This window comes from Megascapheus bottae, chromosome 5, assembly GCF_031878675.1.
Source record: "Megascapheus bottae isolate mThoBot1 chromosome 5, mThoBot2.hap1, whole genome shotgun sequence".
Lineage (NCBI taxonomy): Eukaryota > Metazoa > Chordata > Mammalia > Rodentia > Geomyidae > Megascapheus > Megascapheus bottae.
In genome coordinates this window covers 63449229-63475382 of record NC_143513.1, presented here as the reverse complement: position 1 = coordinate 63475382, position 26154 = coordinate 63449229, and the positions used below count along the sequence as shown (strand labels likewise).

Below are 26154 nucleotides of genomic sequence, written 5' to 3'. Positions count from 1 at the left end.
ATGATGATCCAAGGCTGACCTCAGACAAAAACATAAAACCTACCTGAAAAAAAAAATAAAACAAAAATGGACTGAGGGTATAGCATAAGTGGTAGAAGAAGCATAAGGCACTGAGTTTAAAACCAAATAAATTGATAAAAGTAAACCAAACAAAGACAAGGAAAGAGGGAAATGTGTTTCTTCCTGATCAGGAAAATGCTGCTCCTGACCACTATCAGAGAGTTGTCCTGAATTAGCTCCAGCTCAGACCCTTCCTTCCCTGCTCAATTGCAGTAGAATTCTTCTCCTTTCCACATCATCTCTCAAAACCACCTTTGGACTGATCCGTAGAAATTGAAAAAGTAACATAAAATTAAAACAGCTACTCATATAATATGTGTGCATGGGTGTATACCTTACTTATTTAAATATTCCCTTCTCTTTGCTGACCTGTAGCTGGTAAAGGTAAGTATTTTTGTTCTTTTTATTCTCTTTTGCTTAAAGATATTATGGTGACTACCTTGATTCTATTGCTTGAATATTCTAATGATTCAGTTTATAGGGTCAGCCACCTCCCCTGTGGTCAACTTCAGAACATTTAGAGCAGCATAACCATTTAAACAACCTTTTCCACACTGGAAGATACAACCTTGCATAAAGCATTTATACAAGTACAAAGAAAATGATTACAAAGACTTAATAACTTGCCAAGAAATAGTATATTTTAAGTGAAGTAAAAGTTACATTATACATATGGTACTATTTTTACTGTTAACAAACCTATTTGTAAAAGAAAAGAATAGGTAGATTCATAGCTGACATACCCATGGTTGATGCATTTCATTGGAAGGTCTTACTGCTACTTTATTTCTGAGTTTTATTTGAAATATGTTATTTTACAGCTTTTGTGAAAAACCTGAGTTTTGAAATGAAACACACTGAATACTAAAGAACAGTCAAAACAAAAGTATCAAATCTATAACTTCAAATTTATTAGAAGAAAGCCTTGTCTTTTTGAAGCTCTAAATGCAAATACATTTTTTTTGCCAGTCCTGGGCTTGAGCTCAGGGCCTGAGCACTGTCCTTGCACTTTCTCAAGGCTAGAGCTCTACCACTTGAGCCTCAGCACCACTTCCAACTTTTTTCTATGTATGTGGTACCAAAGAATCAAACCCAGGTCTTCATGCATGCTAGGCAAGCACTCTATCACTTGGCCAAACTCCTGGCCCCACAAATACATTTTTATGGATATATGTGCTAATGGAATTTATGCTACTCCCCTTTTTCCATGTCTGTGGAGGTGTATAAATTCTTGGGATATGCAGTAAGCTGAAGGATTAACTAATGTCCTGGCTATTACTTTTTCCCTTTCTAACAGAATATGCTACCACCTTACTGGACTGACATGCATGTTTTTCTTACCTTTGTTTGCTTTCTCTGCCCCCAAATATCCCATATTTCATTTTCTTTTACTGATTTTGGAACATGATACAATTAGTATATACATGGTATATGATCATATAGTATTTGATTTTCAATAATAATGTCTAAAGCAAACCATTAAAGCTGCCATCTTTTTTATTTTTAGACTACATTTCTTTTTTTGCATTTTTTATTGTAATTAGTAAAAGGGTTACATGATATTTGCCAGATAGAAGGTGCATTAATTCACGTACATTGATACCCTTTCACATGCTACATTTCTTAATACTTAAATACCAGTATAAACTTCCACTTAACTTTATGAATTTACTTCCTCATGCATCTAGCATGTAACAGCAGTCCATACTCTATAGAGAAAGCATTTGTCTTCTTTTACTTGAGTATATTATTTTTAATTATTTATTCTTTTGTCAGTTGTGGGGCTTGAACTCTGGTCCTGGGTGTTGTCCCTGAGCTCTTCAGCTCAGGGCTACCACCCTACACCTTGAGTCACAGCACCACTTCTGATTTTCTGGTGGTTATTTGGAGATAAGAGTCTCATGATCTTTAGTGCCCAGGCTGGCTTTGAACCGAAATCCTCAGATCTCAACTGCCTGAGTAGCTAGGAAGGATTACAGTCATGAGCCACTGCACCCAGCTGAGTATATTATTTTTTTTCTCCTATTGGGTTGCTTTTGCTTATTTGTAATTCCATTTTTCCTATGCATCAATTTCATTTTCTATATGAAAATATCACTTCTGTGTTGTTAACTACAAAAAACAGTTACATCCTAATGTCAGGGGTTTTTATTTTTAATAATCCAAAGTTGTTGTGTAAAAGGGTTTCAGTTCAACATGTCAGTTTGTAAGTGCAGGTCATCTTCACTGTCACCCTATTTTGACCAAAGTAGAAATCTAAGAAGCCAGGCACCAGTGATTCATGCCTATAACCCTAGCTACTAAGAAGGCTGAGATCTGAGGATCACAGTTCAAAGCCATCTTGGACAGGAAAGGCTGTGGGACTTATCTCCAATTAACTACCAGAAAAAGCTGGAAATGGAGCTCTGGTTCAAGTGGTAGAGTGCTTGCCTTGAGCAAAACGGCTCAGAGACTTTGCCTAGGCTCTGAATTTACTCCTCAGAGTCAGCCAAAGAAAAGGTGGGGAGGAAGCTAGAAATTTATTTGCTTCAATAACTGAATTGTGAACAAATTACATATCAACCATTACTTTTCAATCTTCATTAAAAACATGCATAAAAATAAGAATGCATTGATTATATATATGTATATTATTTCTTTTTGGTGGGCATTAATCAGGGGTCCTGAACAATATCTGGGTGCTGTCCCTGAGCTGTTTTGCAGAAGGCTAGTGCTCTACCACTTTGAGCCATTTTGATCCACAGTACCATTTCTGGTTATCTGGTGGTTAATTGGGAGCTACAAGTCTCACCAACTTTCTTCCCCAGGTTGTTTTTGAACCATGATCTTCAGATCTTAGCTTTCTTAAGTAGCTAGGATTTATGGTGTGGACTACCAGAACCTAGCTAACTCTATGTAGCATTTTAAAATCTTAAACTCTTCCAATTCAATGCTACATGGCTGATGTAGAAACAAAAGTAGTACCCACTCCTTTACTGTCATTTCTAAATTCTTGTACATTTTTAAGCTCTATGAAAGTTTGTTGTAAAGAAATATACAACCAGAATGAATAGTGCATGTGCACCTTCAGAGAAGCTCCTAGACAGAGAATGATCTATTGCATTTCAGACAGTTCATTTACTGCCTTAGTTATGTCCAGTTTCACAAAGGAGACCTGCTCCTGGCTGGTAGATGCTTCTTCTTGGTCCTTGTCCTACTTCAGCACACCTCATGGATCTCACCAATGGTGATTCAATGCTGCAGAGCACCCCTTCCTTCTTTCTTGCTCTCTCCCCACATCACCAGGGTAGATGGTGCCCATTCTGTAGCTGATAAGTACTTTGCAACCATTGTTTTCTAGGCTAGCTAGTTTTAAATCAATGTTAACAGTTTAAATGGACACCTTCAACCTCCATATCCTTTCTCCTAGACTCCCTACAGCTGTTGTTCTAACGAGACGTTTATATGTTCAGGTTTCACTTAAATAAAACCTCTATAACTTCTTAAATCTTTGGCAAATACTAATCTTCCTCTATTTAAGCTTTGTGCTGTCCACTGTTCACCCACCTGGTGACAGAACCACCTAAAGACACTGAAGCATATATCCAACTGTTGCCATAGAAACTCCATCAGCCTCCTCACTTGCCATGTCCCACGTCTGTAGTTAGTCCGTACATTAATCATCACAATTTGTGGCAATATTGTGGCACATTGTTTAAGCTCATTTCACCTTGGCTTGATTCTATTGTTTTCTTACACTGTCTCAGAAGAAAAACTGAGCTGAAATTTGTCATTATAAAAGAATATTTAAGTGGTATCATGAAGTTTGTTATTAAAAAATCTGTATTTGAATACTTATTCATTGAAGATAAAATGATATAATGAAATTTTTATGGTTCATGAGATTTAAACTCAGACTGGTCATTGTCCCTGAGCTCTTCAGCTCAAGACTACCACCCTGGGCATTCCTTGAGCTCTTCAGCTCAAGGCTATACCTTTGAGCCAAGCCCCTCTTCCCGTTTTCTAGAGGTTAATTTCAGATAAGAGTCTCAGGTCCTTTTGTTCTTGGGCTGGATTTGAGCCTTGGTCCTCATATCTCAGCCTCCTGAGTAGCTAGGATTACAGGCTTGAGCCACCACACCTGGCTATAATAACCATTTTTAAAGTATCAAATTTGGTAATGCTAATTGATTGAAAGTAGATTTTTTTTCAGGTGATGCCTTTTGTTGTTGTTTTGTTTTGGCAGGATTAGTGAATTAACTCAAGTCTATACTTCTTAGGCAAGTGCTCTATCATTTGAACCACATCAGGCATTCTGTGTCATTACACATAAAATGTAAGTCAGGCACTAGCACTCATGCCTATAATCCTAGTTACTCAAAGGTATTTGAGAAATTGTTGTGTTAAGCAAACCTGAGCAGAAAAATCCAAAGGACTGATCTCCAATTAAACAGTAAAAATCTGAATCCAATGTATGACTCAAGATGTAAAGTGGGAAAGAAGTAAGTAGAATGCCAGCTAATCAAGTTTGAGGCCCCCTACTGAAACCTCAGTTTTGAGGGTTGGGGGGTAAGTAAAATATGAATATGTTATGGCAACATGAAACTATACAAAATGTGCTTTTATGAAAACAAACCAAAAACAACTTAGACAGAAAGCAGGGGAGAAACTAGGAATCCATGGAACATTCCTCAGTATAACAAAGGCTGTCGATGACAAACCTACAGCTAACATTATACATAATGGCAAAAAGCTAAAGCTGTTTCCTCTAAAATCAGGAATGAGACAAGGATGCCCACTCTCCCCACTCCTCTTTAATATAGTATTAGAATTCCTAGCCAGAGCAATAAGGCAAAGAAGCAAGCCAATGGGCCGGGAGTTTGGCCTAGTGGTTAAAGTGCTTGCCTCGCATGCATGAAGACCCGGGTTCGATTCCTCGGTACCACATGCATAGAAAAAAGCCGGAAGTGGTGCTGAGGCTCAAGTGGTAGAGCTCTAGCCTTGAGAAAGTCCAAGGACAGTGCTCAGGCCCTGAGCTCAAGCCCAGGACTGGCAAAAAAAAAAAAAAGAAGCAAGCCAAAAGGAATCCAAATAGGGAAAGAGGTAGTGAACCTTTCCCTCTATAGACTCCACTCCCAAGTTGTTTGAGCTGATTCAAAACTTTTGCAAGATAGCATGGTATAAAATTAACCCTCAAAAATCAACTGCTTTCCCAGTTTGGAGTTTTCTTAAAGAACTGAAAATAGACCTTCCCTGCAATCCCACCATACCACTCCTGGGCATCTATCCTGAACATCATAACCCAGGGTATGATAAGGACACCTGCTCAGAAATGTTCATCTTTGCACTATTCACAATAACCAAGCAATGAAAACAACCCAGATGCTCTACTGCAGATAAATAGATACAAAAATTTGGTATAGATAGATAGAGAGAGAGACATATATATATATATGTTATTTCTCTTCTCTTTTGTTGCCCTTATAGGTCTTTCCACTTCATTATGAATGGGGCAATGTCATTCTTTCACATGACATCATAGAATTCCATTGTGTATAAGTTCCATTAAAAAAAAAAGAAAGAAATGGAAAGACATGGGAAAATCATATTAAGTGATCGAAAGGAACATTGGCTCAGTGGTTTCCCTCATTTGTAATAATTAGTACACATCTAGGATTCTCCTTGCACAGAATTACAATAGCTCAAAACCTGTGTACAGGGGCTGGGAGTTTGGCCTAGTGGTTAAAGTGCTTGCCTAGCATGCACGAAGACCCGGGTTCGATTCCTTGGTACCACATACATAGAAAAAAGCCGGAAGTGGTGCTGAGGCTCAACTGGTAGAGCTCTAGCCTTAAGAAAGTCCAAGGACAGTGCTCAAGCCCTGAGCCCAGGCCCAAGACCGGCAAAAAAAAACAAAAAACAAAAAAAACCTGTGTACATAAGGTCATATAGGATGAGACTAAATGAAATGAACTCTAAGATATGGAAGCAAGAGCTTTTATCTTGTGTGATTGTTTTTATGTACTGTTATTTGTCTTCTCTTTTTTTGCCCTTACAATTAATCTCATGTTGTTACAGTATCTGCCTTTGTTACCTGGTGTATTTTATATACATTTATTTGTTTATTTGAAATAGGAAAGGGAAGGGGGAAAACAAGATGATTGGGAGAGGGTGGGGGAGGGAATTGAGGTAATAAAACATGAGAATTGTATCAAATGTGTGAGAAGTAATCCTATTACCTGATGAATGTAACTGTAACCCCTCTGTACATTATTCTGACAAAAAATATTAGAAAAGATATATTGATAGGATATAAAAGGATTGCAGTGTGTGTGTGTGTGTGTGTGTGTGTGTGTGTGTGTGCATGCATGCCAGTATAAGGTCTTGAATTCAAAGGCCTGGGTATTGTCCTTGACCCTTAGCTTTTTTGCTCAAGGCTAATACTCTACCCCTTGAGCCACAGCTTCATTTCTGGCTTTTGGTTGTTAAGATTCTCAAGAATTTCTCTTTCTAGGCTTTCTTTGAACCACACTACTCAGAGAACTAGCTAAAATTATAGGTATGAGACAACTGACCTCACTTTGTTTTCTAAGTGAAAATATTACAGTGTTCTGTTTCTCCCACTGTCAAAGTAGAGTCTATACTGTGACTTAAAATGAATATAATTCCTGTCACTAATCTAATTGTTGTAAAAGTAATTTTCCATTCTTGTGTTCATTTGTCATATTAGTAAATAATATGCTTTCAAGTTGTATTTCATGAAGAAATTACATTTTAAATTCAAAAACTAATTTAATAACAGAAGTGAACTTTAGACTAATATTTCCAAAAACTCATTTTTATTTAAAGACTCCCTATTTTTAGAAGAAAATGCACTCCTATAAACCTTTATAGTAAAAGAACTACAAAATTTTCTCAGAATTTTGTTACATAGTCTGTTCTCAACAGATAAGCTAAGCTATTAAAGAGTGTTATTTTTAGCTGCTTGCTCTGACCTTCTCTAGGGAAAGAACTAATGAATAAAATTCAGCCAATGTTTTCTATTACTAAGAATCATTTTATAAAAGTCATACAAAAGAAAATTTTAGATTAAAAAAATGAAAACTATAAGTTCCTTAACATAAAATAATCTTCCAATTTTAATGTACTTCTCCTATTTCAATCTTCTCTGACTCATGTGATTTTTTCAGATTTTTATACCTATAACTTTATATTAAAATACTCTCTGAGAGAAAAATAAAGTGCAAGGAAATTTGAATTCTCTCATTTCTTGGCTTAGGAAAATGGGTCTAATATGTATTCATCCAATAAACACTGAGTTAGCCATTGTAATATATACAGTCATTCAAGAAGTAATCATTAACTATAAGGGAAAGTATCTGCTACATTATCCATGTGTCACAGCATCATTTCTCATGTCTTCAATAAACTCATTCATTGCTTTCTTTCCAAGTTCACCTTTCGATAACTGTTATCGATGTGGAACATACATTAGTTTCTTATCTTTTTTGAAAATGTGATTTCTGAAGACCCTTCAGCTTGAATTATATAGTTCTCCCATCCATAGATATGGCTGAGAGTTGAACTTGACATGGATCAATAGGATCTGGGCTAAATATCTAAATGTGACTGATTATGTTAGCATCATGTCCACAGATCAATATTGAGTTTATTATGAGCCTGACTCTATAATTGGGTTTAATCAATAAACTTTTGTCTCCTTCCCTTTACAGTTTTTAGGGTTGTACCATGTAGATTTTAGAAGCTACACTTAGCTTGCATTTAGGTCTGCTTTTCTTTTGATGATAGAAAGACATCTATCTATGAGTTTTAAGGAACAATGGCACTTCAGCTTTGCCATTGTGAGAAGAGTCCACTTTTATTCAGATAACTGATTGCTTGCCCAATATGCACTCTGTTTCTAGCAGAGCTAATGTAGTAACACCCCAGCACTCCTTTTGGTAGTGTGTGGCTTTTTCTCTATATATTTAGTAAATCACATTGAAGACTTTGACAAAACATACCATTAATGAAAGCAATCATAAAAGCTTGCCTTTTGATAAACCCGCAGGGTCTATAGGCGTTGAAAGATGCAATCTGTAAAGAACAATGAACATGGACCTTTGATTGAAGTGCCATTTGGGAAGTTTTGCTTTGTCTGCATATTTGCACAAACATGATGCTCCCTTTTGTGTGTCTCTTAAACTTGAAGCTTGAGAGCATTCATTGCCATTTCTGCATTAAGGTTGGTCCCATTAAGAGCTCCATACAAAAAAGGAAGACTGGAAGTGATCCAGCTGAAGCTTGTGTGTTCATTTCTGCCCCAGTTTGCCATTTGGAAAGCAGGCTTCTGGCCATGATTGCTGCTTTTCATCAACAGGCCTGAGTCTTTTTTTCCTCCAGTTGTTGCCTTCAGTAAATATATTTTACGTAGTGCAACTTTGCTTCTAGTTAAAGAATAAGATGATTCCTCTGATACCTATTAGAAATAATTGGAAGGGAAGTAGTGTTTCTCCATTCTCAATCATTTGTGGAATTTATTTACTTGATGCATTTATTTAGATTTCAAGAATTTGCAAATTATATTAATCTGCCGAATTCTTTATATCATGTTTTCTTTGATAGTAGATTACTGTTCCTTTCCCCTGAGGGCTGAATTCTGTGTTATTCAAGAACTGTATTTGCCACCATTAAACCAGAAAAAATATATTATGAATGCTTTTCTGACTTTACAGATGCAGACCGTTTTCAGAAACATGGTATGGATGAGTTTATTTCAGCTAGTCCCTGCAAGCTTGACCACAGCTTCCTTTTTAGAATACTCCAGAGGCAGACTTTGGATCACAGACTGAATGATTCCTACTCTTGCTTGGTGAGTCCAAATCTCCCTACTCACCTACATATCAGAATAAAAGATTTAAGAAGCTGAGAAATACTTTGTTATCTAGTAACATTTTATTCTTGACTCATTTGATCACTCAGTCAGAGCAAGGGATAAAGGATTCCAGTTGATTGCTTCCCAATTTGGAAACTATATATGCTTAAAGACCAGGGCTGTGCCACTCAATGAAGGAGGGAATTAGACTCAAATAAATGCTGAAATGTGTTCACAGAAGGTTGAGTGATAACAAAACTCTTTAAATAAAAATTAGGGGAAAAAAGAAACAAAGAAACTTCTCTTACAGACTTTATTACTACCTGCCCAAACAATTTTAAAGTTTATATTCTCTTCCCCAGATGTGGACACCTTTTTTTATCTTTGATTTTTAAAAGAACAACCTAAGTGACAACACACACACACACACACACACACACACTGGAAGGAACAACATAAAAGATTTATTCAAAGCAGAGGAAAGCTTAGTTTCATCTCCCCTCCAATTGAAAGGGGTATTACTAAGTCGCTAGTATGAAACCTGACATGATGTTCAAAGTGTAACCAAATTGGAGATTAAAAAAAAAACACCATTTCTATTTAGAAGAGTGCTTGACATCATAGAATGTAGGAATTAAACTTTATAGTCTCAGAATCCTAGGTGCCCTTCCAAATGTTAAACATTGAAAATGGAAATTTCTATGGAATTTTTCCCACCAGAATATGCCTCTTTATATCACCACTTGAGTTTCTTAAGCAATGAATCAATGTAACAGTAATAGTTACAAGACAATATGTTGGAAATGAACTTTACAGCTTGGGGTGCTGGGGTGGGGGAAGGGGAGAAAAATGTGGAAGGGGTAACAATGTTTGAAAAGAAATGTACTCACAACCTTACATATATAACTGCAGCACCTGCCTCTGTACATCACCCTGACAATAAAAGAAAAGTCTTTTAAGAAAAGAATATTAGTAACTAAATGCAGTAAAGTAAGAGTTTGGACAGAATATGCTATCAACTCACAAGAGATACCTTGAGTAGACAAGAAGAAATTGCTATACTGAATGATCATGTTAAACTTTCACTAATTTATTTATAAAATATTAGTGTCTTGTAAGAAACAAGCCTATCAAACTGAAATTTCAAAGTTGAATGGTAAATCAGATAAATGATCACAGAGTCCCTTGAAATCTTTCTTTGGAGAGAGACAAGTGTCATTTGGGTTCCACTCAGAGTGGTCAGTTACTATTAGTGATGCTATAACCAAAAATTGTTTCCATCATGCCAATGACCCAGTGTTTGATAAAGAGTGATAAAGATTGGGAAGGGAGCCTTTTACTCTACTAGCTAGGAGTGTGCATGATGTGAGAGACAGCTTCACACTGCGTGTAAATTGTGGCTCAGCAGCTGGTTTGCATTGTCATCTTAGCCAATTCACTTAACATCCCTTTACTTTTATCTGTCCCATGCAAACCGTATTAATTACCACACATATCCTTACCAATATTTCATTGCTATGGAGGCCTTTACTATCTCCACAGTAGTGAAGTGTTCTGTTGGTCTTCCCATATCCCCACCCTGTTCCTCCATTTCTTTAAAGCCTTCTCTACATTCTTCTTTTCTGATTCTTGCTCTTTTTCATGGATCTCCTGCCTCAGTTTAAAACTGTCACTTCTGGGGCCAGGAGTTTGGCCTAGTGATAGAGTGCTTGCCTAGCATGCATGAATACCTGGGTTAGATTCCTCGGTCCCACATACATAGAAAAAAGCCGGAAGTAGTGCTGAGGCTCAAGTGGTAGAGCTCTAGCCTTGAGAAAGTCCAAGGACAGTGCTCAGGCCCTGAGCCCAAGCCCAAAACTGGCAGGAAAAAAAAACTGTCACTTCTTTCCTGTCATGATTCTTAACTAACCTGTGCAGATGCATCTAAGCATTAAAGATACTTTGTAACCAGGTCTACCTGACCCTGCCCTCTAAGCCAATCAGGCAGCCTGGTGCTTCAGTTGGCAACAAAAACACTAACCCATCCCAAACTCTCACTTTAGGAGGATCAGAAACTACTACTGGGAAATATCTCTCTCTGTGATGGTCATCACAGAAATGCAGAACAAGGGAAACATCTTAAATGGTATTTAAGTATCAAAATGATACATGTACATTTATTGCTAGAATTACTGAATATCCAGTGAGTCTCCTTTATGAAATGCTTTCAGAAAATAGGTAATGGCTAAAATAGTGTCTGCTTGGCTTTCTTCTTTACAGTTGATTTATAAATAGGTTGAAGTTTGAGGACTACCCTTCTTTGTGACTGGCAAGTAGAATTATTGGCTAAATTAGACTAGCTTTTGAACGCCAGTGGAGAGCAAAGTGTCTACTCATTGACCCCAAAGATCAAGAGAGAATATTAAGTTGTCATTGTCCCAAATCAGTTCCTACACTGAGGACACTGAAGCTGAAAAATTCCAGTAAGCACATTACTAATAACTATCTAAAGATTCTCTCATTCAGCTGCTTCTTATAATGACTGAAAGTACCTGTAGAAAAGAAACTCGGTAGTTATTGGTGAAAAATATTTGCTTTTCTTTTTTAGGGTTGGTTTAGCCCTGGCCAGGTGTTTGTCCTAGATGAATATTGTGCCCGCTATGGTGTGAGAGGTTGTCACAGACATCTCTGCTACCTTACCGAGCTGATGGAACATTCAGAAAACGGTGCTGTCATTGACCCAACCCTGCTTCATTACAGCTTTGCATTCTGTGCCTCTCATGTGCACGGCAACAGGTATTTTGACTTGCAAATGCACAGTGAAAGGTATAGGGTAGACTGGGAGGGAGACGAGAGGGAGGGAGAGAAATACACTTTGCCATTATCACCTAGTAACGGATTTTAAATAGCAAATACTTCTTATAAAGGAAAAAGAAACCAATGAAGGAAAAATGTACATCAATATGCTGTTGAATTAGGTGAGCTGCACTTTACATTTCTTTTTGCTGGAAAAAAACACTTGAGAGATAGAGGAGGGAAAAAAAATATATGAGAGTACAAATTGTCTAGGAGTTCTTCTGCACTGCCTGGTATGGGGATCTTTAGAGTTTAAGTGTTTAATAGTTTCATTGTCATGCATATGTGTTCCTAAGTGGATTTGTGCATAGCTCTGTGCATACTTAATGATCCTTGCTGTTCCAAGTGGAATAAATGTTCACCGATTAAGCAAAATAAATGATAGGGTTTAACTGGGCACTGAAGGCTGAAGCCTATAATCCTAGCTACTTTAGAGAGGCTGAGATATAAGGATCACATTTCCAAACCAGCCTAGGTACAAAAGCCAATGAAACTTTTATCTTCAGTTAACCAGAAAAAAAAAAAACAAAAACAAAAAAACAGAAAAAAAGGCTGGAATTGGAGGTGTGATTCAAGTGGTAGAGAGCCAGACCTGAGTGAAAAAGTTTAGGGACAGTGCCCAGACCAAAGTTCATATCCCAGTACACACACACACACACACACACACACACACACACACACACATATATTATGGGTCTTATGATAAGGTTCCTTCAAGTAGTTTCTCTCCTATTTCAGAGATCTCACTTTTTCACAGCTTCAGTCATGACCTCCCCATATTAAGATAACTCCAACATAATCCTTCTAAACTGCCCTCTACGAAAATTCGGCAAAATTAGTAACATTTCAGTAAATCAGGTCCTGTACCTCTTGGAGCTCTTAGCATGCTGCGTGGCAAACAGTATAACACTATGGACACAGAGTATGTGTTTAATAATCATTTGATGAATTAATGGCTTCACCATATGAGTGTATCACATACATTAATGGCCTATTGGCTTTCAAGTTATCTTTTTATTTTATTCCCTAGATCCAATTTGTAACCAGTGTCAATATTCTTTTTTTTCCCCTCTGGTCATTTATTTTTTATTTTTTTCATATATTTTTTATTGTAATTAATAGAAGGGTCACATGATATCTACCAGATAGAAGGTGCATTAATTCACAAACATTGATACTGTCCACATGTCTTGCCAGTGTCAATATTCTATCTCCATACTACACTTCTAATTTCCCTCTCTCTTTTTTATTTAATTTCAACTTACCTACCCTAATTCTGGCTTTCCTTTTTCCTTGTTTATACATGTTTATCCATCTCTCTATTGATTACTTTCTCCTTGGAGAACTCTGCCAATAACCCTCACAACTACACCCTGACTTTCTCCAAAACAATCCCATAATTCCCATTTGATTATTCAACTTGTAGAGATTTTGCTCCATTGTACCACCATTTTCCTACTGTCATCCTATCTTGTCTTATAAGTCTTATTTACATGTATTCTTACCTCAAATAGTCAATCTATTCATTTCCCGTGGGCTATTTCTTCTTTGCATAATCTTAAACAGTCAAGTACCGTGAAAGTCCTCCAAGTCTATTTTTAACTCAAAAAATACTTTTACCTGAACAATTGCAGTATCTTTCTCATGCATGCTTCTAGGTTAGACATGTGCGCACACGCACACACACACACACACGCGCGTGCGCATGCTTCTGTTCCTATAGGTCATATTTTGAAAGCATACACTAGTTTTCAATCACCTATTAACTGTCAATATCTTAACATGGTGCTTTGCCTATTATGGTTACATATTGGAGATTTGTTGAAATCTTTGTTGCTGTCATTTTTCAGTCCACATAAAATAAGCTTGAGCCTAGCCTTAGACTCTGCTTAGGCTTTTGATTCATTATGAAAATTCAGGAAATGTCACCAGTTTGTCCTTTTGATTTTGCTGTTGTTGCCATTATCCCAACCACCCTATGTAGTCAGTGTATGCAGGTATGCTAAGTGAGCCAGTCATATTGGTTAATCTGATCACCAGTGTCAAAACTCATTCATATAGTTGGGCACAGGTGGCTCAAGCCAATAACCCTAGCTACTCAGGAGGCTGAGATCTTGTTCAAAGCCAGCCTGGGCACAAATGTTCATGGGATTCTTATATCCAATTAGCCATTAGAAAATCAGAAGTGATGCTGTGGCTCAAAGGGTAGAGCACTACCCTTGAACTGAAGAGCTTAGGGACAGTGCACAGGCCCAGAGTTCAAGCCCTACAACCAATCAAAAAAAAGGTCATTCAGCTAAAGCTACCTCTTGTCTTTTGTCTTTTGGGGAATAACCCAACCAGTATATATCAAAAGAGAGGCATTAATGTTGGCAACATTCAGAAATAAAAATAGATGGGAAGATTGAAGTGAAACAGACAAGCCCAAAAACTATATAATCAGATTAGTTTAGTTATTGATACAGAAAGGGAGAATCAAATTGTGAACACCAAGTAAGAAATTCAGCTAACGGGCTCTTAGAATGTGTGTGCTTGAGACACATGGAAAGTTCCTAACGTACCTAGAATCTGTTGCTTGTGCCTGAAAGATGGCTTGATTTGAATCATAGGTTGCTATAGTTACCTTTATTTTACCAAACTATTCTTTATAATAACTTGTTATTTAAAGTATGTTTATGTGTTCATACCTGTTTTATCTGGAATAGTCACATTAAATCTAAAGTGAAAATAAGCATATTGAGTTAGTCTCTGATTTAACATTACATTACCTGCAACCTGAAAAAAGATGTGCAAGTTTTAGGGAAATTTGAACCTTTTTAAGGTAGAAATTAGCTAAGAAAAGCTGAACATTATGATGAAGCCAGTAGTATTCAAAATGCCAGGCTGTAGTTACAGGATGAAGAGAGAGAAAGATGACTACTCGAACCTGGGCCCTGAAATTTGCAAACTACTCAGGTCACTTAACCATCCTGAAATTTTAAAGTGTTCACCTTTCAAAGAAGGAAAGAAAAGGAAAGGAAATAAAAATGTGAAAGTGCCAGGGAATTCTAAGGACTGTATCAGTACTGATTATTATTATGATCATAATAGGCTACTCATAGCCCATGCAGATACAGATCATGAGGAGAAGTGTGCAAAGCAAATTGTGAGCCGCCTCTGCCCCATGCTATGCAGAAATGTTTCACTGTGTATGCGATTGTATTGCTAATTTTTTTTGCTAATAGACTATTCATGTCTTAGCAGCCTTCCCTTTATGAGAGCAGCATCTGATGTTGATTCAGATTCTTGTTAAAAATACCTTCAATGTCAAGCCCGACTTTTCTTCAGTGTACATCATGGTCTTTTATGATCATTTTCACATCTGTCAAGACACACATTCGGGGAGTCATTTTGCTCGTTCCCTGAACCACCTCAGACAAGCATTGAAAGGAAGAAGGATTGCCTTTTGTTACCGATTGAAGTGAAGGCCAGCATTACTGTCTGGATGTGGAATTTTTCCTATTACACAGCATTGAGCTCTCTAGGTGTGGGCTGTCTGTACATCTTCTCTGAATAGCTGAGTGTCTCAGAAATAAAAGAACAGAGTTAAACAGAAGGTCTGGCTGGTACCAAGACTGAGGAGGAGAGAAAAAAGAAAGGAAGAAAGAAAAAGTGAGTCAAGGACAAAACCAGACTCTCTTCTGTAGGATGATAGCCACAACACACCCATGAATAACACACAGCCGTTCACTCAGCAAGAGTGCCACTAAGAACTGACAGGATGGGGAAAAGGGTTTGGGAACAATGCCTTAAAGGGCAAAGTTCTAGGTTGATAGGTGTGTATATGCAACTTGGGTTTATAAGTCAAGCCGTGGGTAGTGAAACTTAGGCAGCAACACAGCAGACTGGCTTTTATGTCCTGGTTCAATGTAAGCCGTTTATTCATTAATTCTTCTACCATTTAATAGGCCATCTTAGACATGAACATGCCAGACATAGGCCAGTTCAGATGTACTGGCTTTCAAGTATAAGGTAAAAAGAGTACAAAATGTTTATAACAAGTACAAAACAGCCTTCTAATTTGATTTTTGTTTTGTTTTGTTTTGTCATGTCTTGGAATTGACCTCATATACTTTCTTGGCCAATGCTCCACCACTGGTACCAACTCCACCCGTCTTTTGCTTTCATTTATTATTTTATTGACTTCTGTTCATTCCACAGGGGAGAGATTTCATTGTTACATCTTCATACACTTACACTGTATTATCACCAGTCTCACCCTCTCTGTCAACATCCTTGGACCCCTCTCTCTTAAGAAGTATTTTTCAGATAATGTCTTATTTTATCAGGCATTCTCCTTGAGCTGTGACTCTCGAAGATGCTAACATTTTTCTTGACTATAGCTCCAGAAATCATCCCTCAATTTTCTTGATTCTAATTTTATAGATAGTGATGCTTGATTTTGAATATATGGCATCAAATGGTATTATCAGAAATATTTGTTACTATTCTTTCATTCCAGTCTTAGGTGACTTATAAATTAAATATAAATACCACACAAATTGTATGGATCAGATAGATAACCAGATTAAATATCATTATCAAGAGAATACTCATGTACTGTGGGTGATCTGACAGATTCAATTCTCTTAGATTTCATTTTATATGCTAAGAGCATAAAGCAGAGGTATAGTATCAGTGAGTACCTTTTAAATCTGTACCAGGGATTCTTTGCGCATATGTTTGATATAATGTAGAACAATTCAGAATTTGCCTTAAGCAGTCTTTACCAGCATTGATGTCTATTTGACCTTGAGTTCAATATTGAAACGAATTAGTTGTGCCTTTTAAAACAGCAGAAAAATAGAATATAGGATATAAGATACAGCAGACTTAGTATGTTGCAAATTGCACTGAGCTAAGAATTAAATCTCTATTCTTGTCCTGGTTCTTCTTATAAGCACTCTGAGTTTGAACAATTGGTATTCATTGGTATGTGTGTCAATTTTCCATCTGTTACTGTAATAACACCAGTGCTCCCTTCTATGCTGTGGTTTTCAGTGGATCAGTTAAAATTCTTTACTTTGTTCATGATAAAGTATTGCTTAAAAATGGAGTGGGGGTGGCGCAGGAGTTTGGCCTAGAGTGTTTGCCTAGCATGCACAAAGGCCCAGGTTCGATTCCTCGGTACCACATACATAGAAAAAAAGCCAGAAGTGTGCTGAGGCTCAAGTGGTAGAACTCTAGCCTTGAGAAAGCCCAAGGACAGTGCTCAGGCCCTGAGCTCAAGGTCCAGGACTGGCAAAAAAAAAAAAAAAAAAAAATGAAGTGAGGATGTTTAAACACCGTGTGTGGGTGCAGGAGTGTTTCAGATGTCAGAGGTGGTGGTGGTATTATTTGGGGGTTGTTATTGATAGTATTGCACAGACTTTATTAGTTGAGTATGTCTAATTCTGGTGGCGTCGTGATAATCATGTGGATGGAAAAGATCATCATGTTAATTGAAATGAAGCAGTCCAACAAGACATGAGTCCTCACATTTGTGGAAGAAAATTGTTTCATTTGTTTCAAAACCAAGTAGAAATCCTGTCATGACAGTAAGCCAGTGACTTCTAGGGAAGTGGAAAGGGAAAAGACAAGGGAAGAAAAAAGTAAGAAAAATGCACTACATGATTGGCTCACAGTTGACTATGGTGTAGAGATATTAATAATTCCACACACTACTAAATGAGACGCTTTCAAAAACAAGTTTGCATTATATTTCAATACTTGAAAATGTTGTGCATTTAATTTAGCATCATACTGCCAGGAATTTATCCTAATATATGTTCAATATGAATAAAATTTATCAAGAGAATATAAGGTTAGATATTGAAGTGGTATAGATGAAGTAGTTATGGCATATATGTATAGTGATGTTATCTGTCCTTTTCTTTGGAGTATTTAAATGACATAGTAACATGTTTATAGTTCTTTAAGAATCAAATTAGGAAGCAGAATGTACAATACATCTGCATATTCAGAGAAAGCAGGAAAGAATTTTATTACCATTTATATCTAACTGCAATATTTAAGTACACTTTTATTTTTTATTTTACTTTCCTGAATTCCTTCTCTCAAATTTAGTTGTATCTGAAATACTTATTTCAAATACAATAGTAGATACATGAAAAACAGTAATGTTTGTGTCAGGGAACTCTCTATGCCAGTATTCTTTTAATTCTTTTGAGTTTTGCTCAGTCTTTTATTCTAGAATTTTATATATCTTACCTTGACTTTGTCAGAGAAAATTTGTTTCTTTGGTCTGAGGAGAAGCTGCCTGTGAAACCCCTTTCCATCCTAGGCATGCCACAAAACAAAGTAATAAGACCTGTGCCTTCAACACAAAATCTAAGTTGTATATTCTCATATCTTCAGAGTCAAACTTTGCCTTCTCCACAGAAGCATATCTTTAAAAAAATCTTTAAGTAACTTTGAATGGGGTACAATATCCAAATTAGGAAAGTGTGGTAAGGGAGAAATATGTCGTAAGAGAGAGAAGGATTTCCAACTACATCTTCTCAAATATTATTTATAGAAAACCTTCCTTTTCTCCCATTGAACAAATGTCAATAAAATTATTATCTTCTGCGTATGTACAACTTCAGAAGAAGAAACTGGACACTGATTATGTCATACATGACCACATAACTGATAGATCATTTTGGCTGAAACAATAGGAGGTGTTGGAGGTTAGGAAACAAAAAAAGAGAAGGGATTATTGTTTTCTCCCTCATCATGTTCTGTCATTTCTTATTCTCATGCTGTGACTTCCTCTCCTTTCCATTCTCTTCACAAATGGATATTGGTGGGAAATACACGAAGTGCAAAGTGACTTTTACCTGCTGTGCTGCAGGCAGAATTGGCAATTCAGAAATACCATCCTTTAGGTGTCTCTCCCTTCTCACTCTCTCTAGAGGAATCTAAGATGTCATGCAATCCTCAGAGAAGAAGGCAGGTGAAAAAAGCCTATAAGAAACTCAAAAGCTTCATGAACTTTGGCATTTGCCTACTCATTGCCTACAAATTAGGTTTTTACATCAATTTACCAGACTTCTTAGGCAAGCTTACTTAATTAGAAGGGGAGAGTTGGAAAGAAATCCATATCGTCAATATAACTGGATTGTTCTATACAATGATAACCTCGGGTGTATTTATGTACCCCACAAACTTCCCAAGCACTCAGTCCTAAGCAGCCCTACAAATTTAGGGCTCATTTAGCCCTCAAGTATCTAGAAGCTGTCCACGTAAAAAAGAGTGAGAAAATCACCCCAGAAGATACTACAGTTTGCAATAAATTCCTTAGCAAATGTTCATTAGCACCAAACTGTGGTTTTTAAGTAGGAATTGTGAGGCTTTCCTATGAGTAATTTTAGGAGTTGCTGTTTAAACATAGTTCAGAAGATTTCATCATTAGTGAGCATATCAGATTTCTTAGTAGTTACAACAACCTCTGACAGGCTCCTGTACTTTATAGAATTTGAAACATATTGGGTGCTTTAATCTATGTTCCTGAAGCATTTCTCAGATTCATGGCTCCTTATGTCTTTTGGAAAAATGTTTAACAGGCAGTAAGTAATCTTAATATAAATGTATGAAAAATAAATGGTATTACAACTACTGAAACTGGTTTTTTTTATTCCTGTCATGATCTCTGAGGGTGTTTTATTTGGGGAGAATATACTGTAGAAAGGAATCATGTGTAAACTAAAAAATAGTAAAAAAAAAAAAAAAACACAGAAAGTAAAGCTACCACTAGAATTTTTATCTGAATGTTTAAATGGACTTTTCTTTATTGTGTTCTTTTTTGCTGAAATGCCCATTCTGTGATCCAGTTTAATCGCATTTTTCTCTTAGCCCTTTCTTAAATCGTAGTTTGAATGGACATTAACAACATCTTTCTTGGTTTAGAGCTTATGTTGTACTTCTCACTGAAAAATTTGGTGTGAATAGCACAAATCCATTAGGAGATATTTTTTTCTAATTAATATATATATATAAAACTTCATGAATTCTGTCTATGAATGAGTCTACCTCTCAGAAAAAGCTGTGTGTGTGTGTGTGTGTGTGTGTGTGTGTGTGTGTGTGTGTGTGTGTGTGTGTGTGTGTGTATGGATGTATGTGTACCTCATGGCTTCTCTTAGAACAGAACCGATAGGCAAATATGGGGCTAGGTTATGTGGTATTGGAAAAAGTGAATTCTATTGTAAGAATTGTGATTTTGAAGGTTCTGTATTTTCCAGTTACATAGAAGGCAAAAGTAAGATTGTAGTCTAAGATTGCCTTGTACATAAAAACAAAAACAAACAAAAAAAAAACACCTGTAAGACCCTCTCTGAGAAACTACCTAAATCACAAGATACTGGCTAGGAGAGCACATCCCAGTACTAGAAAAATAAAACAATAACAAAGAAAGAACTTTTGAAGTATAGCAAACATAGAAATGAAAATACTGTGTTTTCCGCTAGGTAATTCTAGAAGAAAGTCTGTGTATCTGTTCTGATTTTGTCTGTAGTGACCAGAAGTGTGTCTAGTTTTTATTAATTGTATTTTGTTGTTGGGATAATGTATAGGGAGGTTACAATTATGTTTTTCAGGTAATAGGTACATTTCAAACCTTGATACCTTCTCATGTTTTTGTCCCTCTTTCCCTCTCCCCACCCCTCTCAGTTATCCCATTTTCCCGCTTCCCTTCCCTATTTCAAATAAACAAATAAGAGTATATACAAATATACCAGGTAACAAAGCGAGATACAGTAACCACATGAGAGAAACTATAAGTGGAAAACAAAGAGAAAAGACATAACTTCACATAGTACGTTAAGAGCAACAATCACAAAGATAAATCTCTTGTTTCCATAATATGCCTAGTTTTAATCATGTTTTATCATGTGTTCATATCTTAGACTTCTGTCTCAGAAGATTCCTGTTTTAATTGAAATGCTGTAACTTCAATAGCTGCAGACCCCAGGATAAAATGGAAATATCAAATTTTGGGCCATGAAGATACCTTTTCTGCTCGTTAGTTCTACCTTCATATTTAATAATCAGTCCAAGTAACACATAAACCAGAAATTGTTTCTGTGTGTGTGTTAAAATTTAAATGACCACTTTTTAGCATACTTCCTAATCAATGCCAGTGGGGTGTTGTGTGTGTGTGTGTGTATGTTCATTCACATCTAGGGGAAAAGCTCCCAGGTACATCAGACAACACATGGAAAGGTCCTGAGGTTAAACATTCTATCTGGGGAGTGGAAAGAAGTTTGGAAAGAATGAAGGGGTAGGGGAGGTCAGACAATCAGGGAGGAAGCAGCGGTTACCACTTAAGGTTATGTAGAGGCTTGTAAAGACTTTGGCTTTCATACTGTGTCATCATTGCAGAGCCTTGAGTCCAGGAGTTTTGCGTTAGGATGCATATGCCTAAAGATGCCCTAAGTGGTTTGCTCCCAGTACTTGACAAAGAAAGGGCCGGAGAAGAAAGTTGGAGAAAGCTGTGGTGGTACTCAGGATAAAATTGATGATGGTTGAGTCCAGTGGAGTCGTAGTGGAAGGACTAGTTGGGAAGATGGTTTAGATATGGGGCATAAGAGTTAGCAGTTCTTAGCATTCCATTTTTGGGTAATAAAAAGAACAAGGCAGAGCCAACAGAAATTACAGTTTTAAAGTCTTTGCTACTCAAAATTTTCTGAAACTCTTGCTTGTACCTACGTTTCTTTCAAGGCTTCTAAAATTGCATATCTTGTAGTATATGGAGACTTCTACAGAAAGCTTCTTCTTCAACTGAGTCACATAGTCTTTGAGAATTTTCACACTTAAAATTTTTACTAATTTTTAAGCTTCTACTTTAAGTAAGGTAATTAAAATCTATACATAATAATACTTACAATCCTCTGAACACTGTTGCTTCCATGGCTTAATAGGGCTTTTTAATTTATGGGTATTTTTTTTGCCTGTCCTGGTGCTTGAACTCAGGTCCTGGGCTCTGCCTTTAAGCCTCTTTGTGCCCAAGGCTAGTGCTCTACCACTTGAGCCACAGTGCCACTACCAGTTTTTTCTGAGTAGTTTATTGGAGATCAGACTTTCCTGCTCTGGCTGGCTTCTAAGCATGATCCTTAGATCTCACCCTTCTGAGTACCTAGGATCACAGGAGTGAGCCATCAGTATGCCGCTATGTTGTGTTAAGGATTGAGACTTGGTCATCGAGGGCATTGACTTGAGAATGTCAAAGATCCAGGTTCAAGTCCAAGTCCTATCTTCAGCTCTTCCCTTCTGAGCTGTGTGACCCTGGAAAATAACCCAACCTTCCTGATTCTCAGCATCCTCCTCTTTTGGATACTAGAGACATGACTGTTTTGATCATTTTCCTAGAACTGTGCTACATGCATCCTAATCATTGCTATGTTGTTTTTGTTAGGTTTTTTTTGTTGGTATGACAAGGAAAAAAATGTTATTCACACAGGAAGTATTTGCACATTTGGCAAGAATTAGCACAGTAGAAACCAGTGCTTTTAGAATTGATTGAAGCAAAGTTGCCAGTCATTCCCAGTAATTATAATTACAAGGTCACTTTATAGACCTCATATTCAGGATACCGTTTGCTACAAACAGTATGCTAATAACAAATGGCTCAATACTGTATTTAACCTGTCACAATTATGCCACAGGTAGTAATAATCCCAGTAGCTGATAGACCTCCCATGTCTGTTGCTCTTATCTTAGTGAAGCTTGACACTAGCACTACCTCCCCTGACTTACCATTCCTGCCCTTGGCTCCGTGTGGTGAGGCAGGCAGCATGCCCCTCTGAGGTTGACTGCACCAGGGCTTCTTGTTGTCCCACTGTGAAGCATGATCTCAACAGAAAACTCCTCAAATCTACCCAGATGGCACATATGGAGAGCTAAGCAAAAGCATCACATCAGTCATCAGAATAGTAGGATAAAACTCTTGCTGTTTTCATTCTTAAGATCACATTTACATAGGCATGTTCAGAGATATAAACTATTGTAATTAGCCTTTTATTGATGTCTATAAAACTAATAGTCATAATCACAATTTTGGAATTGTTTCTGTCTAAACACCCAAGTTACCACATTCATGTTTTCATATAAACTTTTGTGATCATCGTTAGTATTTGTTTATAATTTAGTCTAGATCATGTGTGACAAGTTAATATGATTCAAGTAAGGCTTTAAAAGTAATTGCTGTTGTACTAATTAACTAGATAATAAGCCACAGATTTGCATGTGTTTGATGAAAACTGATTGTGAAACAATCTATGAAAATCCATTACTAAGTATACAGTATTGGAATTAGATCATAGTTTACTACTATTTATGATACCTACATTGGGGCTTTCCTTCCCTTCTAAAAGTATTCAACAGACTAGTATTTTGTTAGTAGTTGTTTTCATAATTAAAGCATGTGGAGTGTATTCTGATGAAATAGATATATTATTCTGAGTGTTAAGTTAAATAAGTAGTACTTCCTTGTTTAGAAATGAATTGTGAGTGTAAGAAATGGTTTCAAAGTGTAAATTCCAACAGCATATTAGTTTCTGAAGTAGCTTATTCTATGTGGGTTAAATTTTCATACTTAAATGATTATTAGATACAAATAAGAGGTCATCATGTCAGTATGATTCTGCTAAAGCTTTAAAATTAATTGCTTTTGTCCTAATTAGCTACTTAATAAGCCTCAGATTTGCAATGTACACTTGTACATAAGTTTTCTTTCACTGTCTTTCTCTCTCATACACAGTTGTTTAATCTCTTTCCCCAAAGTTATTTTAAGCATTTCATCTTTGTTTGCTTTTAATTTCTTTCTATTTTATGTGTAATATTAACACTTTGGGATAAGTACACAACTTTGGTAATTATAGTATAGTCTTTAAACAAATTAACCAATGGGGAGAAAAATACCTCTTGTCAGTTATCAAGTGAAAAATATTTGTTTGATTGCTGAAGAACATAAAAATGGTATTAAAATAAATATAAGATTATTGTGTTTTTCTTGTGTTAATAAAAGCAAACAGCTTAAGTCTGAGTCTTCAAAATTTTAAGTGATTGCTATATACTAGATCCATAAATTAATACAGAATAAGTTCAAAGATCCTGCTATTAGACATATTTATATTTTATATACTAATCATAGTATAATAATTTTATACCTGCTTGTCAGAACCAGTAGAAAATCATATTGCTCAAGAGGCATATTTAATAGCTAAAAATTTTACAGAATCATAACTAGTCCTTATATTCTGTGTGAATTTCTTTTTAATCTTTATTGGCCCACATATTTAAACAATGGAGCAGTATTCACTGCCAATATATGCAATGTTTTCTTACAGCAATGAAAATTATATTTCTGATATCATGTTAGGTTAAGTTTCATTTTGAAGACAACCAATTAAGATACTTTAGTTTTCAGTCCATGCATTTTTATAATATTCCCATTGAGGAATTCATTTCATTGGTGAAATGTTTGGTACCACTATAAAACACTTTTCACTGCTGTTTTCAAGGACTGGACGTTGTTTTCTGTGGATCTGGAAAACATTGTTTTGTCATCCTTTACCTTGAAGATTGTCTAAAAGAGAATTAATTCTATTCCATTCAATCTAGATCAAAATATGAAGTAAGTGGCTGGCTGCAAATACCTCCACTAAATTTTCACTATGAACACAATGTGAATACTGTGGACTCATAGGGATTTTCTTTGATTATTTGGTTTTTAGCATTGTGAATGTGTATAAAATCTATCAATATAAATATTCCATCAATGTATACTGCTGATTCAAATGTTATTTTCCAGGCCCGATGGAATTGGAACTGTTTCCATGGAAGAAAAGGAAAGATTTGAAGAGATAAAAGAGAGACTTTCCTCCCTCCTAGAAAATCAGATAAGCCACTTCAGGTGTGTATTCTGCTCATTAATACCTATATTTGTCTTTTCCTATCCTGCCCAATTTGCCATTGTCCTGTAAATTACTTATGCTGTCTCCCTGCTACTACTCCACAATTAACAGCAGTCCCACATCATCTGCTTTGTGTGATCCACATGCTTCATCTGTGGGCTGCTTCCCAGCCTGTCCATTTCCACTTCTCCTTTATATTAGCTATTTACATTGTAATACTCATTGTCCTGTACCCCTTGCTTGCCTTTTGCATTTTTAATCCTTGGGTAGCCTTGTCTCTCCAGCTCTAATTTGTATTCCATCCTTTCTCTGTTATCAAGCAAGGAGATTCACATATCACAACCTTCCATGGTAGAGACTTTTTCCTTTATTCTATCAAAAAAAAATGTTCTGAGGTTTTGTTTTATTTTTTTCGTAGTTCTTGTCTATACTTTTCATGGAGCAATTTTGTCAGGTTATCGTTTATTGACATTCTGTGAGGACATGAGTCACTCTACCTAGCTAATGTTTTTCTCTGCCATTGATTCCTCTCCATTCTTATATTCATATGGGCTTAGATCTGTCTGGAAAGAAGGTATTCTCAACAGAGTTGCAATATCAGCTCATTTTTTTTTCCATGTTTCTTTTCGAGCTGCCATCTTTAACCAAAAGTTCATCATTTACATATACATTCTTTCATTTACTAAGCCCAAAGTCCTTAGTTCATACTTGAGCAGTGTCAAAACAATGTGTCAAATTATACTTCATTGAACACTTCCCTACTTGAGTATCTTAGCAGAATCTAACTAAAATGACAGAATAGGATTTCTGATGAAGACAGAGTGAGAAGGAAGACCGTAATAATGAATAGATGACATGCACTCCAGAGTGCCAGCTACATGGGAGAGCAACCGTGTCACACTCAGTCTTGAGAAGTGATCTACACACTTGGCATAATTGGGAATAGTATTAATTGCTTCTGTGTATTTGGTTAACTGTGTAAAATTTTAATTAAAATTCAATATTAAAAACAAAGTCTTGAACAGAACATAGAAAGTACCCATAGTAAATATTGTATCTCATTTGCATAGGTCATTTATATAATTAATGTAAGTACTAATACTGTCATAATACCCCCCAAATGATACAAATAGTATGAAATTAAAGTGATAGGGATTGGAGAAAGCTGTCATTTAAAGACAAAAACCAAAAATAAATGTCTTGATGTCTAAGATGAAGAAAAAATTAGGATTAAAAGAGATGTCTCTGGGTGCCGGTGGTTCATACCTATAATCTTAGCTGCTTAGGAAGTTGAGACTGAAGACTGTGGTTTGAAACCAGCCTAGAGTCCATGGAGCTCCTATCTCCAATTAACCACCAAAAAACATGGAAGTGGAACAATGGCATAAGTGGTAGAGTGCTAGCCTCAAGAGCAAAAGCTCAAAGACAGTGCCCAGGCTCTGAGTTCAATCCCCAGGACCAGTAAAATGAAAG

General features: G+C 36.4%; 1 protein-coding gene across 8 annotated transcripts in view; it reads left to right on the top strand.

Annotated features, from left to right (window-relative positions):
- The window catches only part of Cadps2 (calcium dependent secretion activator 2), a 426292-nt gene that overhangs the window by 288282 nt on the left and 111856 nt on the right, over window positions 1–26154 (top strand). For all 8 annotated transcript variants that reach the window (XM_090333225.1, XM_090333224.1, XM_090333226.1 and 5 more), the window contains exons 12-14: window positions 8775–8911; window positions 11502–11689; window positions 24579–24680. In XM_090333225.1, coding sequence (XP_090189351.1) covers window positions 8775–8911; window positions 11502–11689; window positions 24579–24680 — 427 coding nt within the window. The remainder of the gene's footprint in view (window positions 1–8774; window positions 8912–11501; window positions 11690–24578; window positions 24681–26154) is intronic.